Below are 15959 nucleotides of genomic sequence, written 5' to 3' on the forward strand. Positions count from 1 at the left end.
TTTGTGGAACACCTACACTCGATTCATGACAAATGACTGCACCTCCTTGTCGTGAACTTCAACTCCCCCTCCCACTCCTTGGACAGCATGTCCATCCTGGGCCTCTTCCAGTGCCACAATGATGCCACCCGAAGGCTGCAGGAACAGCACCTCATATTTCTCTTGGGATCCCTGCAGCCAAATGGTCTCAATGTGGACTTGACAAGCTTCAAAATCTCCCCTTCCCCAACCTTATCCCAAAACCATCCCAGCTCATTCCTGTCTCCTTGACCTTTCCGTCTTTTTTCCCACCTATCTGCTCCTTTCACCTTAGTGACCAACCCCCAATCCTACTTCCTACCTACCAGCCTCATCCCCACCTCCTTGACCTGTCCGTCTTCTCTTCACCTATCTACTCCTTTACCCACCTTCCATTATGGCCTCCCCCCCTCTCTCTATTATTTCAGAGTCCCCTTCCCCTCCCCCATTTCTGAAGAACGATCCACACCCGAAACATCAGCTTTCCTGCTCCTATGATGCTGCTTGGCCTGCTGTGTTAATCCAGCTCTACATCTTGTTATCTCAGATTCTCCGGCATCGGCAGTTCCTACTATCTTTGTGTACAGGGCAATCCTTAAGTGGAGAAACACACCGACTGAACACATGAAGAATACTCTCTTACAAAGGTCATGCTGCACCCAAACTACTCTTCCAACTCCACGTAAAATACTAAGCCCAGGTGAATTAACAAGCATGAGTAACAAAATCAAGGTGAAACAACAGAGAGCTAAATTTCATTTTGACAGCCTATTAAAACCATTTCCAGAGTTGAGCACTGGAGAGTCAGTCAAGGTATAAACCTTCAATGATTTTTTTTTAGATTAGATTCCCTACAGTGTGGAAACAGGCCCTTCGGCCCAACAAGTCCACACTGCCCTTTGAAGCATCCCATCCAGGCCCATCCCCCCATAACCCTGAACACTACGGGCAATTTAGCATGTCCAATCCACCTAGCCTGCACATCTTTGGACTGTGGGAGGAAAGCGGAGCACCCGGAGGAAGCCCACGCAGACACGGGGAGAATGTGCAAACTCCACACAGACAGTTGCCTGAGGCGGGAATCGAACCCAGGTCCTTGGCGCTGTGAGGCTGCAGTGCTAACCACTGCACCATTTAACAAAAGCTTACTAAATGCCAACTTGGGACCTGCGTTGACCAGACGTCACCTTGATCATATGCGGTGGATATGAATGACCAAATATACAATGGCAACTGCAGACATAAACACATAGCTGGAAAAGCTGTTTCTCAGTTGCAGGTAGCTGATCAAGAAGATATGAACTCTTCTGCACAGATCAACCATCAGATCCGGAGATCCACAGCTACCCAATGACAAAAGTGGAGCAATGACAGTTCCCAAAGCCGCAACCAATGACACAAGAACAACAGTGCCCTGCCCTGCCCATAAGTGATGCACAGCCAACAATAACATGCAGACCATTTCAGCACAATTTCGAGATTATGTATGCAAAACATAAATACTGATGAGATTAACAAACTGCTAATGCATGAGAACAATTGGGTAACTTTGGTAACTCAAAATGTGCATAATGTTGCATAATTATTATCTATGGATGTTTAGATTGAAATACAAACTTGTACAAATGCCCTTTCTGTGACCACTACCATGAAGCATTCATGTTGTAGGCAACCATCCTCCTGACACATCAGTATAGAATCCATTCTGACCTGACTGCCGTTTGTTGTACTCAGAGCACCTAGGATGGTGATGGTAGGATTCAGTAGTGATTCACTGATATTTAGATGCCACTGCACATCACGGGCAGTGAGTTAGATTCTCTCTTGTGTTAAGTGGTCATTGCCTGGTACTGCCTGAGTATTGGGTTTAAAGGATGAAGGAAAAAAGTCACATCATGGTGAAACTTTATTTGTGCCATTATTGCACTATCAAAATGCATTATTACTCATTCAGAAATGTAAAAAAAAAACTCAAAAGTAGCTGCAGGAAAATGTCTAAAGAGAATTATCGGTGGTTCACCCAAAAGGCAGTGAGGGAATGATGTGTCATCTGCTACGGTCTGACCGCAGACAGCCTCCACCACAGGGACACCCTTCCATTTGTGTCACAAGAATTGCCCTTGAATGTAGCCGCAAAGGAAATGGTTATATGGCAGTCATCTCTTGCACACTGACTTGTGAATATTGCTATAAGATGGATAGATCATAGCCAACTGTATTTGTGTTTAAAATGGATTAAAAATGCCAGTAGTAGTAGTCACTCTCAAATATAGAAAGTGTATGAAAAAGCAGAAAATCTGCAGTTCAACTTGCATCTGACACCAAAACCAAATTCAGTGCACTCATAAATAATGACAGTGATGTTTCTATTGCATTTCAAATGTTTTTATTTTCAATGGAATGTCAGAAATATGTTGAGTCAGATTAACTAAATAATCACCCATGAGACCTGCTCCATTTATTGCCTGGGTTTTTGTTTCCTTTTTCCTTACCTTGTGGTAGTAGCACATGAAATTCAGGATGTTACAAAGAGTAATTGTCTTGGATTCAGCAATAGCACTATAATCACCACAGGGAAATATGTTATGAGTCATCTTCAGGGTCTAACGATATGTGTTTAAAAATGATTTTTCCATCTCCAAGTTTATTATTCAGTGAGTCGATGAATTGTGCAACTGGCATAGTCCTAGATTTGATCCTTACCCAATGCTCTGTCAATCCGTTTCAGCCAGAATGGAGGGAAGTACTTTGTACTTACACTCTGAATCCAACTTTGGGGAATGGAGGGGTGAAGTTAGAAGAGGACAAGATTCCTGTACTGGGTTAGGCTGTTCATTCCACATCAATTCATATAGTATATTTGGATTTTCAGAAGGTATTTGATAAGGTACCACACGTTAGGCTACTTCATAAGGTAAGAGCCCACGGTGTTGGAGGTTCTATATTAGCATGGATGGAGGATTGTCTTACCGATAGAAGTAGAGAGTTGAGATAAATTGGGGAAGAGGCATTTTCATGATGGCAGACCGTAACTAGTTATGTGCCAAAGTGGCCAGTTCTGGGGCAGTAATTATTTACAATCTACATTAATGATTTGGATGAGGAAAGTGAACGTACCATAGCCAAGTTTGCAGATGCAAAAACAGGTATGAAGGCAAGTGGTGAGGCTGACACAGAGGGTCTGCAGAGGGATCGAGACAGTTTAAATGAGTGGCAACAACTTAACAGATAGTATATAATGTGGAAAAATGTGAGATTATGCACTTTGGCACAAGGAACAGAGGAGCTAAATACTATTTAAATAGAGTAATACTGCAGAACAGAGGGATTTGATTGTACATGTCCATGAATCACAAAAATACAGCATCTGGGTAATAGGAAAGGCAAATGGAATGTTAGCCTTCAACTAATTGGGAATGGAGAATAAAAATAAAATTTACAAGCCACCAGTGAAACCACAACTGGAATACTGTGAATAGCTTTGTGACCCTTATGTAAGGAAAGATATACTGGCATTAGAGGCAGTCAAGAGAGGGTTTACTAGGTTGATATAAAGTATGGAGGGATTGTCTTTTGAGGAGAGGGTAAGTAGCCTATCCTACGTTTATCCATTGGAATATAGGAGAATGAGAGGTGACCTTAATGAAACTTGCAAAATTCTTAAGGGACTTGACAAGGTAGATGCAGAATGGTTATTATCCCTTGTGTGAAAATTTCAGACCAGATGATATAGTGATTGAAACAAGGTCAGCCAGGTGGATCTCACAGAATATGAGTTCCCTGAATGTTATTCTGCTCCAATCAAGGGAGCCCTGGATGACAGATATAAACAGGTGTGTCAGAGGTTCTGTTCACTCTGAGCCCTGGCTCTGAGGAAGCTGGATCAGTGTCACCGATTCTCCACATGTACATAAAGTGTGACTTGTTAATGGGATACCAGCCTGTTGTGGAGTTATTTGAGAAAACATAATCTCTGAATAAGCAATCACACATTTAAGACAGAGATGAAGAATTTCTTCTTTCAAAGGGTAGTGAATTTGTGGAATTCTTTACCACAAAGGGCAGTCATGGCTGGGTCATTAAGTATATTCAAGGCTGAATCGGACAGAGTTTTAATCAGTAACAGAGACAGTAAGGGGACTATGGGGAAAAGGCAGGAAAGTGGAGTTGAGGATTACCGGACCAGCCACAATCTCATTGAATGGTCAAGCAGATGGGCTGAATGGCCTACTTCAGTTCCTACTTCTAATGGTCTTTTAGTCTTATTCATAAATGAAAAAAATGTCAGTTTGGGTGAAGCACTAATGAGTATTTTGGGTCCAAGAAACTAGAAGGAATGAGTAAAAAAGTCAAAATCTGGAAGCAAATCTGTTTTAAAGTTACAATATTTTAAAAAGTTATTTTGGGCTATGTTTGATAATTCATAAAACAATTATGATTGAACTACCTCCATTGCTCCCAAATTCAAGCAGTATGCAGGTAGTGAACATGACTATAGACAATCCTAAGTGTACCATTGAGTGGCTACATGTCTGAACAAAGAGCTCAGAATTGAAAGCTCTTCCTCAAAACCAATCAGCATTTCTTAAATTAGAAGTGCAGCATTTCTTAAATTAGAAGTGCAAAGTGGTTGAATCAAGTTGTGGGATTTACTGGGGAGCTCATTCTAATGCAGAAAAGGATGTAATACAGTAAAGTGCTACCATTTACATCTTCGCACTTCGTGAATATGCCTAACTGCTCAAAGCAGCCTAGACACAATACCACCCAATGTGGCTTCAATATTCACTTATCCATGGTTATAGGGACTAAAATTGTCAAACAAAAAAAATTTTAAAAAGTGAAAATGCACAGAATTTAGAGATTAATCGATGATGACGTAGTCAAGCTATAGTGTATTACTCAATCTGGACAGCGCAACATCCATTGCCTGCCATGTTATAGGTATTCTAGGTATGTGATTCACTGCAGTAAAAGTTCATCAACAAGAACTTATTAAATCTGATGATCACTTTTACAATTCATGGGACCATGCTGCCTTGTTTGCCTTCATAATATTAGCGATTGCACTAAAAATGCCTGGCTGTTTGGACATGCTGAGGACATGTTAAGGCGCTTCTCTTAGTAAATGACTTGTTCAAATATGCTAGGCCTAGCATAAATGTACGAGTGTTTCCATAGACAAAGGAATAATATAAAACTGAAATAAGATGAAAATGTCATTCCGACCCTGAAGAAACTGAGATTAATTTTTGTTCCTTCTTTTCTGAGTTTATTATGTTATTTATCCAATTGGAAATCTTTGTATCTAATAAAAACTTGTTTTTATTTTATTGAATTTTAACTTGCAACTAGTGTAACTGATATCAAAATTTTGAATGGTTGGAACCTATCCCATTGTAAAGCATAACACAGTATGGAACTGGAGAAACACAGCAGGCCAGGAACCGTCAGGGGAGCAGGAAAGCTGACATTTCGGGCCGGGACCCTTCTTCATTTTCTGAAGAAGGGTCCTGAACCGAAACGTCAGCTTTCCTGTTCCTCTGGTGTTGCCTGGCCTGCTATGTTCCTCCAGCTCCACACTGTGTTATCTCTGACTCCAGCATCAGCAGTTCTTACTATCTCATTATATAGCATGTTCACCATTATTGACTTTGCCATTTGCGAGGCTTTACGGGAATGTGCCGCTGTAACGGTAAGACCTTAATATGGAGGCACAATCTGGGGGCACTGGGCTTAAAAATTTTCTGGTTGCACTGAAGATCTTCCCTCAGGAGGTGCATTGGAAGAAGAGATGGGCTATACACACAGGGGTTCAGGAGGCACTGCAGACATACTCTCAGAAAGCAATGAGACTAGATGCATTGCAGAGGATAATGCCGTGGCCCAAATCCTAAGGATATGGATACAGCTCTACAAAATCTTCAGTGACCTCAACCAACTAGTCAGGTTTAATGAATGAGCCTTCAAATGCTATTTCTCAACAATTATTCCAGCTGTCTCCCACACTGGGTCAATGCACCACTCTTACATCTACTTCCTACCAACAACCTCTCTCAACCAGAGTCATTCTTCTCATTTACAGCTTTGCCTTACCCGAATAATTGGACTGCTAATCGCATATTCACATCTCACAAATCAATCAGCGTGCACCTACTGCCACCTATTCAGCTGTGATAGCTGCATCCCCAATATATAGCATCATACTCTCAGACATATTTCTTGTTCTTTTGTAGGGCAAGGTGATGCACAACTGGAAGAAGCAGGAAATAACCATTTGGGAACAGGCCCAGCTGCAATTGGGAGAATATGTTGTCACAATGCTTGATTTAGATGAGGAAAAATGGGAGGAGGCTCACGTGGCACACAAGTGCTGGTTAGGCAGAATGGCCAGTTTTGTGTCATATAGTAATTGGAGTGAGCAAGCATGGTTCATATGCTGGCAATGACAGTATCCTCATCGCTAATCTACGCTATCACATCTCACGTCCTCTGATGCAGAAGTTGTTTATACAGGTACTTCTTACCTCCATCTGTCCTCAACACTATGTGCCTTTTTGCTTTCAGATAGCTTTGAACTACAACCTGGACAGAAATTGGTGAAAGATCACCAGATGAACAGCAGGAAGAAACAACATCACTGGGGAATAATAGAGAAGAATACAGAAGGAAGCTGATAGAATGCACAGTAAATTTCTTGGCACATTGACAGGTCAACTCAAATTCCTGGGACGGCTATTAAGGAGGATGGAAGAATTCAAGCGTAACCTTCTACAGAGTCTTGCACAATTCGTGGAACCCATTCTTCTCAATTCAGAAATGATGGGTAAACCTTATGAACAGATGTATGAACTCAACCATGATGGAGCATCTGATGGCTGATGTCACCACTTCCATTGCAGAACAGTCTGAAGGCACCAACAGTCTGTGTGCTGTGGTCAAAATATAACCTAAAATCATGCAGGTTCAGGCAACCGAGGAGTGGAGTTTAATTTAGATAAATGTGAGGTGCTGCATTTTGGAAAGGCAAATCAGGGCATGAGTTATAAGCTTAATGGTAAGGTCCTGGAAAGTGTTGCTGAACAAAGAGACCTTGGACCGCAGATTCGTAGTACCTTTGAAAGTGGAATTGCAAGTAGATAGGATAGTGAAGACAGCGTTTGGTATGCTGGCCTTTATGGCTCACTGCGTAGAATATAGGAGTTGGAAGGTCATTTTACAGGTGTACAGGACATTGATTTGGCTCCTTTTGGAATACTGCAGGCAATTCTGGTCTTTCTGCTATAGGAAGGATATTGAGAAGCTTCAAAGGGCTCAGAAAAGATTAACAAAGATGTTGCTAGGGTTGGAAGGTTTGAAGTATAGGGACAGGCTGAATATGCTGGGCCTGTTTTCTCTGGAGCATCAGAGGTTGAGGGCAGTAGATAGGGTGAATAGCCAAGGCTTTTTTTCCTGGTGTCGGTGAGTTCAAAACTAGAGGACATAGGTTTAAAGTGAGAGGGCAAAGATTTAAAAGGGACCTAAAGGCAACCTTTTCATGCATGTGTCATGCATGCATGGAAAGAACTGCCAGAGGAAGTGGAGGAGGCTTGTACAATTACAACATTTAAAAGATATCTGAATGGATGCGTGAATAAGACGTGTTTAGAGGGATATAGGCTAAATGATGGCAAATGGAACTAGATTAATTTAGGATATTTGGTCGGCATGGACGAATTGGCCCGAAGTGTCTGTTCTCATGCTGTACATCTCAATGACCCTATAACTGCCATAATGGGTGTAGTTAGCGGTGCTCAAAGGAGCGCATAGAGTTTCTCATCAGTTCAGCATGTGTTACTTTATTTGCAAAGGCAATACCATGAGGGAGTAGCACCGGAGCACATACCCATTGGCCTCTCGGAATGCCAGTCCCCATCCTGTCCAGACCCATGCCAAGACGATGCAGTCCAAAGTCAAGCCTTCCACGTGCAGAAATGCTTAAGGTCATCCTCCAAGGAGCATGAGGACAGATGAAGCCAGACAGGCCCAAGAGAAGAAAGGATCATTCATTGCCTTGTCTACGCAATACAAAATGGTTTGATTGATAAACTCAGTTTTATTTTATGTGTGATGGTCAATGACAAAGAGAAAGTAAGGTGTGGGACAGCTGGTGAATGGTAGGACAGCCTGATCAGTACAGGTTTCTTCCTCTATTCCTCATCCTCCTTTTCCTCAGCTGTTAAATGTCATACCAGGCCCCAATTGATGAGGGCATTGGTGCATGTGCAGTGAGTATTACAGGCAAATCTTCACAAACATCATGAAATGAGTTTTGTCCTCACAGTGGTAAAGCTGTATAGTATACTACTTCAAAATTTGACACTTGTCCTATCAATTACTACAGGCCTCCACCAAAGCATTCTGATGACGCATTAACTGATGACATTACACTGACATCAACAAAACAGTGTAGAATGAAATGGAACAGAATGGACAACAGAGAGAGGTCTGTAAAAAGCACAGTTAGGCATGACACCAGAAAACTGTATTCAGTAACCTGCACATGTCCAAACGTAAATAAAGATTTTTATAGCACTGTGGGGTGAATGAGCCTTACTCTAAGATAAGGATGAACAAGGGTTGCCGGAGACCAAGAAGAGAGATAAACCTAGTGAAGAGGGAATAGTTTCAGAGTGCATGTGGAGACAGCCAATGTCCTGTGAAGTATGTATGAAATCACAGCAGCAGACCAAACCATGATGAAAACATATTAAAGCATGATAACAGTGAGGTAGACTTCAAAGTAGTCAAATTGAAGTTAGATTACAATCCATGAAGTTTAGGTGAAAAATAGAGAAGACAGCAAAAAGCAGAGCAGAACTTCCAAAGATTGCAAACACTGAGTGGCACCAATGGTATGCACTATACATTTTGTATGGTAGCATTGTATGCATGCTGCTGATATGTGGATGGTCTGTGCTCTGGAACCGTGAGCCTTGTTACCACAATTTAGGCCTTGCTGTCGATAATTTATTTTGGTTGTGTTCATACATCTGTTCATGACTTAGGTGGCAGGAGTGCAGTATAGATTACCACAGAGTGAAAACATCATGACTGTGCTAGAATATCATGTGTTGTCCTGCATTATTCACCACACGTATACCGGCTGGAGAGTGATGCAGAGGAATTATTTTCAGATTTACCTCACCGAGTTGATAAATAATATTTGCAAAGTAGTGTGATTAAGAGAGCATGTTACCTGGAGTGAGATAGTAGGACCTGCAGATGCTAGAGAATCTGAGATAACAGGATGTAGAGCTGAATGATGCAGGCCAAGCAGCATCATAGGAACAGGAAAGCTGACGTTTTGGCTGCTTGGCCTGCTGTGTTCATCCAGCTCTACACCTGGAGTGTTTAGTTTAAAAATGGTATGTCACTATTAATGCACCAGTGCCCTCATCAGTTTGGGGCCTGATATGACACTTGCCAAACAAAAAATTGCTCGCATGTCACAGATTCTATATGGGATCTCTGTGGCTACTGATTACATCCATAAAATGGTTGTTATGCACCTACATTTTACGCCACTTGTTTTTCAGATTTTATTTCTATGTTAGTTGGTAGTATTCTCCCTTCTCTCTCAATAGGCTAAATATTAAGGTAGACAAGCACCCATGACCTGAATGCTGAGGGAGGCAGGTAAGGAAATTGCTGGGGCTTTGTGTGAAATCTTTGCACCCTGTATGGTAACAGGATAGGTCCTAAAGGACTGGAGAAAAGCTAATGTTGTTCCTTTGTTTAAGAAGGGCAACATAGATAATCTGTGAAATTACAAGTCAGTGAACTATGCTTCATTGAAGGGAAATTACTGGAGAAGATTCTTAGTGATAGGATTAACCTTTTTGGGAAAATATGGATTTATTAGCAATTGGTAGAATTGCTGAGTCTCGAGGAGGTCATGTCTGACAAACTTAATTGAGGTTTTTGAGGAAGTGACAAAGATGATTGATAAGGGCAAGATGGTAGATATTGTCTACATAGACTGTAGCAAGGCCTTTGACAAGGTCCCATATGACAGGCTGATACACAAAGGTGATGTCACAGATGGATACAGAGTTGGTTTGATCATCAAAGATAAGGAAGCAGTGGAAGAGAGTTTTTCTGACTGAAGATCTGTGACCAGTGATGTTCTGCACTGATCAGTGCTGGGACCCTTGCGCTTGTAATATGTATAAACGATTTGGAGAAGAACTTAGGTGGCCTGATTAGTAAGCTTGTGAATTAAACAAATATTTGACAAGCTGTGGATAGTAAGGAGGATTGCCAAAGGATACAGCAGGATATAGATAGGCTGGAGAGTTGGGCAGAGAAATGGCAGATGGAGTTCAAACTGGATAAATGTAAAGGTGATACATTTTTAAAAATCTAATGCAGGAGTGAATAATACAGTGAATGGCAGAACTCTTAGTAGTATCAACGTACAGAGCATTCTATGCAGACTGGTCGACAGTTCTGTGAAAGTGGCAACAGAAGTGGTAGGGTGGTCAAGAAGCCATGTAGCATGCATGGCTTCATTGCTGAGGGTATACGTCATAAAAATTGACAAGTCATGTTGCAGCTGTATGGAATTTAAGTTAGCCACATTTGGAATATTGCACATAGGTCTGGTTGCTACGAGAAGGATGTGAAGGCTATATGGAGGATACAAAAGCATTTCACCAGGGGCTCCCTTGTTTGGAGAGTATTAGCAATGAGTAGAGATTGGACAAACTGGTTTATTTTCACTTGAACATTAAAGAATGATGGGTGACCTGATAGAATGGATAGTTGAAGTCATTTTCCCAGGTCAGAAATATCAATTACTACAGGACACTGGTTTAAGGTAAAAGGTGCAAAGTATAAAGGAGATATAAGAAGCAATTTTGTTTTTCATGAAGGATGGTGAGTGCCTGGAGTGCGATACCAGAGGAGGTGGTGAAGATGAATATATTAGCAATGTTTGAGAGGCATCATGACAGATATGTGAATAGGCAGGGAATAGAGGGGAACGGACTGCATAGACACAAAAGATTTTTAGTTTAGGATGGCATTATGTCTGGGCACAGGGTTCATGGGCTGAAGGGCCTGTTTCTATGCAGTACTGTTCTTTGCTTTGTCCATGATGAACTGCAAAATCTTAGTTCAGAAGGACTCTCAGTTCAGCTAATGTAAGTCAAATGAAGGAGATCAAGCCAGAAACAATCCTGAGCTTCCAGTTGCCTGAAACTTCAAAGTATCATCGTTTTCCCATGTGAACATTTTCGTCTCAGGTCAGCTGCAGTGCTCCAGTGAAGCTCAGCACCTCGTATTCTATGTAGCTACTTTACAGCTCTCAGGACATAACATTGAGTTTAATAATTTCGGACTTTGAACAGATTTCTCCATATTCATTACCCACACCACGCCCCAGGTCCTGTTCTGTATAAGCTGGTCCCAGCACGCCCAACTCATTTTCAACTGTTCACACTTCCCTTTCATCTCTCTTCTGCTTAGCATCAATAATCCTTTTGTCTACTTTTCCTTTTTTCCTCTCTCTCTCTTTTTCCCTTTCAGAACTATCTTCAATTGTTTGACTCACTCCTATTACTTCCTCAGCCCACTCCACTGTCATCGGCATAAATACCGCCATTTCTCAGATGCTTTCAGTTCTGACAGTCACTGGACTCAAAACATGAACTCTTTTCCTCTCCACAGATGCTTCCAGACCTGCTATGTTTCTCCAGCACTTTGTTTTTGTTTAAACTAATGGATTAGCTACCTTTCCACACCTCCTTATAAACAATACATTAGCTTCCTTATCAGTGACTGCACTGATGGTAAATTATGATAGGTTCCAACATCAGGGTACAACCGAATAATATTGTTGCAGTGGTTATTATCAGTTCAGTGTTTCAGCTGGTTCATAATCCCTTCCAATATTTCCATGAACCCATGTCTTACAGTAATCCATCCTTGAAAATTTTGTGCATTTGAAAAGCTGCCTGACAAGTGAGATCACACCACAAATTCTCTGTCCTGATGATTGTGTGTGAGAAATGACTTCTTAACGTGCTCATCTCACATTAAGATAAGAACACTCTATTTCAGGTATTTTGTTTTAAAGTAAACAGAAGGTATTGCGTCTATTCAGTTCAAAATTTCTATTTCACCATTTGTTTTCAAAATTTATACTTTAAGTCTGTGTCATGACTGTAGATTAATGCTGTCTTTTTTTCCCCTCGCTTCAATCTAAAGAAAAGATCAAGGGGATGAAGCTACCAGGTTTGTTGATTTTTCTCAGTTTTACTTTTAATATTCATGAAAATAGATACAATCTGCTTTGAGGAAAGCTGTTAATTGCAATGCTATGGTTTCATTAGGTCATCTGTTCAGAGTCTCTTTGATTTTTAATTTCTGAGTAACCAGTAGGTCTCTTGCATTGTTACTCAGAGTAAGTCTTTTGTGGTACATGTTACACAGGGCTTGTAATGTCACCTAGCACTTAACTTGGCACCTAAAGTGTTACTGGGCCATCTTGTTATGTTTAGACATGAAATTATGATTAGCTGAATATTATCATATTTAACTGTTGTATGCCTTCATAAAATGTTTTCACACCAGGAAAACGGCTGTGTAAGCAGGAAATGCAAGTGTACACATTATTTTTAATGCATTAACAGGTGGTGAATTAGAAATTTGCACATCAAATAATAATGCCATGAATACTCTTGGGAGATTTTTTTTATTATGAGAGTGATTGAGAATTAAGGACAGAGGAATTTCTATGTTTGCTTTTCTCAAATGGGTGAACTACAAGCATCCAATGAAAGGCTGTCCCAATAATTGGGAAAGACATCAAGAGGAGCGTGGATAGGGTGAATAGCCAAGGTCTTTTCCTCAGGATAGGGGAGTCCAAAGCTACAGGACATAGGTTTAAGGTGAGAGTGGAAAGATTTAAAAGGGCCCTAAGGGACAACTTTTCATGCAGAGAATGGTGTGTATATGGAATGAACTGCCAGAGCAAGTGGTGGAGGCTGATAAAATTACAGCATTTAAAAGGCACCTGGATGGGTATATGAATATGGAGGGTTTGGGGAGATATGGGTTAAATGCTGACAAATGGGACTACATTAATTTAGGATATCAGGTTGGCATAGACAAGTTGGACCGAAGGGTCTGTTTCTGTGCGGTACATCTCAATGACATAGAACCAGCAATATTAAAAGGTTAGCTTGGCATTGCCAAATTCTGTAGTTTACATTGCTGGTAACAGTGGAACCAAAGTGCTAAAGGTGCCCAGCTCTTTGAGGAGCACTTCTGTGCTGTCCATGTGCATAGACAGTGAACTTGTAATATCATAACTGTCTGTAATACTAGCATGGAATCGGTGTTGTGATTATTGTGGTTATCTTTGGCAATTTTGTCTCTTTACAGTGCAATCACGTAAGATTGATTAACTAAGGCCTATGCTAGCATAATTGCTGGATAAGGAAGAGCAAGCTGTCGGTGAGAAATATGATGGTGCTGTACTTGTTTAAACGGTTGAAAGTGGTCATCTACGTGTCACATACAGTGGGCGGCATGCTATTCTGTTCTGAAAGTATGCTCCTTGACAAACTGGTAAAAGTTCCCATGTAGCTATCAGCACAAGTGTCTGAAGCAAGACTTATGCTACTTACATATTCACTGTGGCCTGCATTGCAAAATTAGTTTGTGACCCCAAGTGCTTGGCTGCCAAGCCATTGGTTCTCAAAAGTGCATGTAACTTCATTTGATGTGGACAAGTATTTATGTACAGAGCTCAGCCAATGCTATCCTCCAATTCTGATTGCCACATCCAAACTAGGTTCAAAAACCTGGTCTGGCTGCTTTTGCTTTCCTGAGAGCTGCAAACAGCCTTTGCACCATGAGGTAGAGAGTCTGCATAGGAATACAGACAGCTAAGTGAATGCATGCAAAGGATTGATGGAGGGAGTATAACTGCCTCTGCAGGTCTGAGGAAGGGTCATGGGACCCAAACCATTAGTTCTGATTTCTCTTCACAGATGCTGCCAGATGTGCTGAACTTTTCCAGCAACTTCTGTTTTTGCCTCTGCAGCCACGACTAGTGTCTGTAGTTTCTTGGTAGCAAGTAAATGAAGCCAGCTGACCAAATATCCATGGTTCCCTTTTAATAAGCATCAACAGTGCTCTCTGAACTGGGTAAGCATCCCATTCAATTAATATGCCAGAGGTTGCATAAAAGAAATCAGGTTATAATTCAACAGGTTTATTTGAAGACACAAACTTTCGGAGTCTCACTCCTTCTTCAGGCCTCAGACTCTGAAAGCTCATGTCTTCAAATCAACCTGTTGGAATCTAACCTGGTGTCGTGTAATTTTTGATCTTGTCCACCCCAACAACGGCACCTCCACAACATGCATAAGAGAAACACTGTGGGCTTGGATGTGCTCGATGAGAAAAAATTCTCTTGCCTGAACTAAATAATATAGACCCAGAAATTAGTGCTGTGGCCTCAACTATTATTGATCTATGTTAAAGACTTGAATGGAGACACAGATAGAATGAAGGGATGAAGTGATCAATTTGCTGACTGTGCATCGATAGATGGGAAAGGAGTTTGTGAGGAAGATGAGAAGGGTCTGCAAAGAGGTATGGATAGGTTATATGATTGGGAAAATTTTTGTGGATGGAGTATATTGTGGAAAAATGTGAGGCTGTCCATTTTGATGAAAAGCAAAATATTATTTCAGTGGAGAAAGAATTCTGCAGTACAGAGTGATCTCGTTGGTATCCTTGTACTTGAATCACAAATTGTTAGTATTTAGGTACAACAAGTAATAATGAAGGCAAATGGATCTTTGATGTTCATAACAAGGGAGCTGGAGTATAAAAGTCTAGCTATCACTGGAAGGGGAATTGGTGAGAGTATATTTGGACTATTGTGTTTTTTTTTAAGCGAGAGAACCACCAACCAACATGTACAATCCAAACAGTACCTCAATTATAGCAAAATCAAACCAGTATTTTCAAAAGGCATTCGATAAGATGTCACGTAAAAGGTTACTGCACATAAGTAACAAAGGTTATTACATAAGAGCAAATGGTGTGGTGGTAACGTATGAGCAAGAATAGAGAATTTATTGGCTGATGAGAATGAGATATTGGGGAATAAATGTATCTTTTTGGAGTAGCAAGCAGTAACAATGGAGTGCCACAGGGATCGTCCTGGGACCTAATGTATTTATAATGTATGTAAACATATGGATTAGGGGACCAAATAAATGGTAGTTGAATTTACCAATGACACCAAGACTGCAGATAAGTAAGTTGTCCAGAGGAGGCAGTGAGCCTGCATTTGGATACAGGCAGCTAAGTGAATGCGCACAAAAATTGACAAATGGAGTATAATGGGAGCAAATGTGAACTTGCCCACTTTGGCAGAAAGAACAGAAAAGCAGTACATTATTTAAATGGAGAGGGATTGCTTAACACATTCGCACCGAGGGACTTGGGTTTTCTGGTACAAGAATCAGAAGACGTTAGTATGCAGGTACAACAAGTGATTAAGAAGGCAAATGGAATGTTTGCATTTATTGAAAGATAACTGGAATAAATATTTCCTAATCAACCTGTTCAGAGATGTTATGACACACTTCTAGAGCAGGTGGGACTCCTGGTTTAGAGATAGGGACATAAAATGAAGATTGACTGCAGCGGTACCGGGTACTGAAGAGACTGCATACTGTGTGCAGTTTTGGTCTCCAGATTTGGAAGAAAAGCACAAAATTGCGTTAGAATGTCAACACTATCTCCTCTAGAGGAGAGGATCCGGACTCTGACCTTCCCACTGACCAATCCCCCCCACCCCCTACCTGCATCCATCTATCACCATCCCACCAACGTTCCCCCAGCCCCACCCCTCCTTTCTCTATTTATTTCCC

At 41.1% G+C, this 15959-nt stretch overlaps 1 protein-coding gene across 2 annotated transcripts in view; it reads left to right on the top strand.

The window, feature by feature from the left end:
• LOC125451993 (potassium voltage-gated channel subfamily KQT member 3) overlaps positions 1-15959 on the top strand; it is a 399056-nt gene that overhangs the window by 313697 nt on the left and 69400 nt on the right. The window contains exons 9-10 of one of the 2 annotated variants that reach the window (XM_059646073.1): positions 8402-8503; positions 12271-12297. In XM_059646073.1, the coding sequence (XP_059502056.1) occupies positions 8402-8503; positions 12271-12297 (129 nt within the window). The remainder of the gene's footprint in view (positions 1-8401; positions 8504-12270; positions 12298-15959) is intronic. The other variant, XM_048529840.2, reaches the window with a different exon arrangement.

Source organism: Stegostoma tigrinum, chromosome 5 (genome assembly GCF_030684315.1).
Source record: "Stegostoma tigrinum isolate sSteTig4 chromosome 5, sSteTig4.hap1, whole genome shotgun sequence".
NCBI classification, from domain to species: Eukaryota; Metazoa; Chordata; class Chondrichthyes; order Orectolobiformes; family Stegostomatidae; genus Stegostoma; species Stegostoma tigrinum.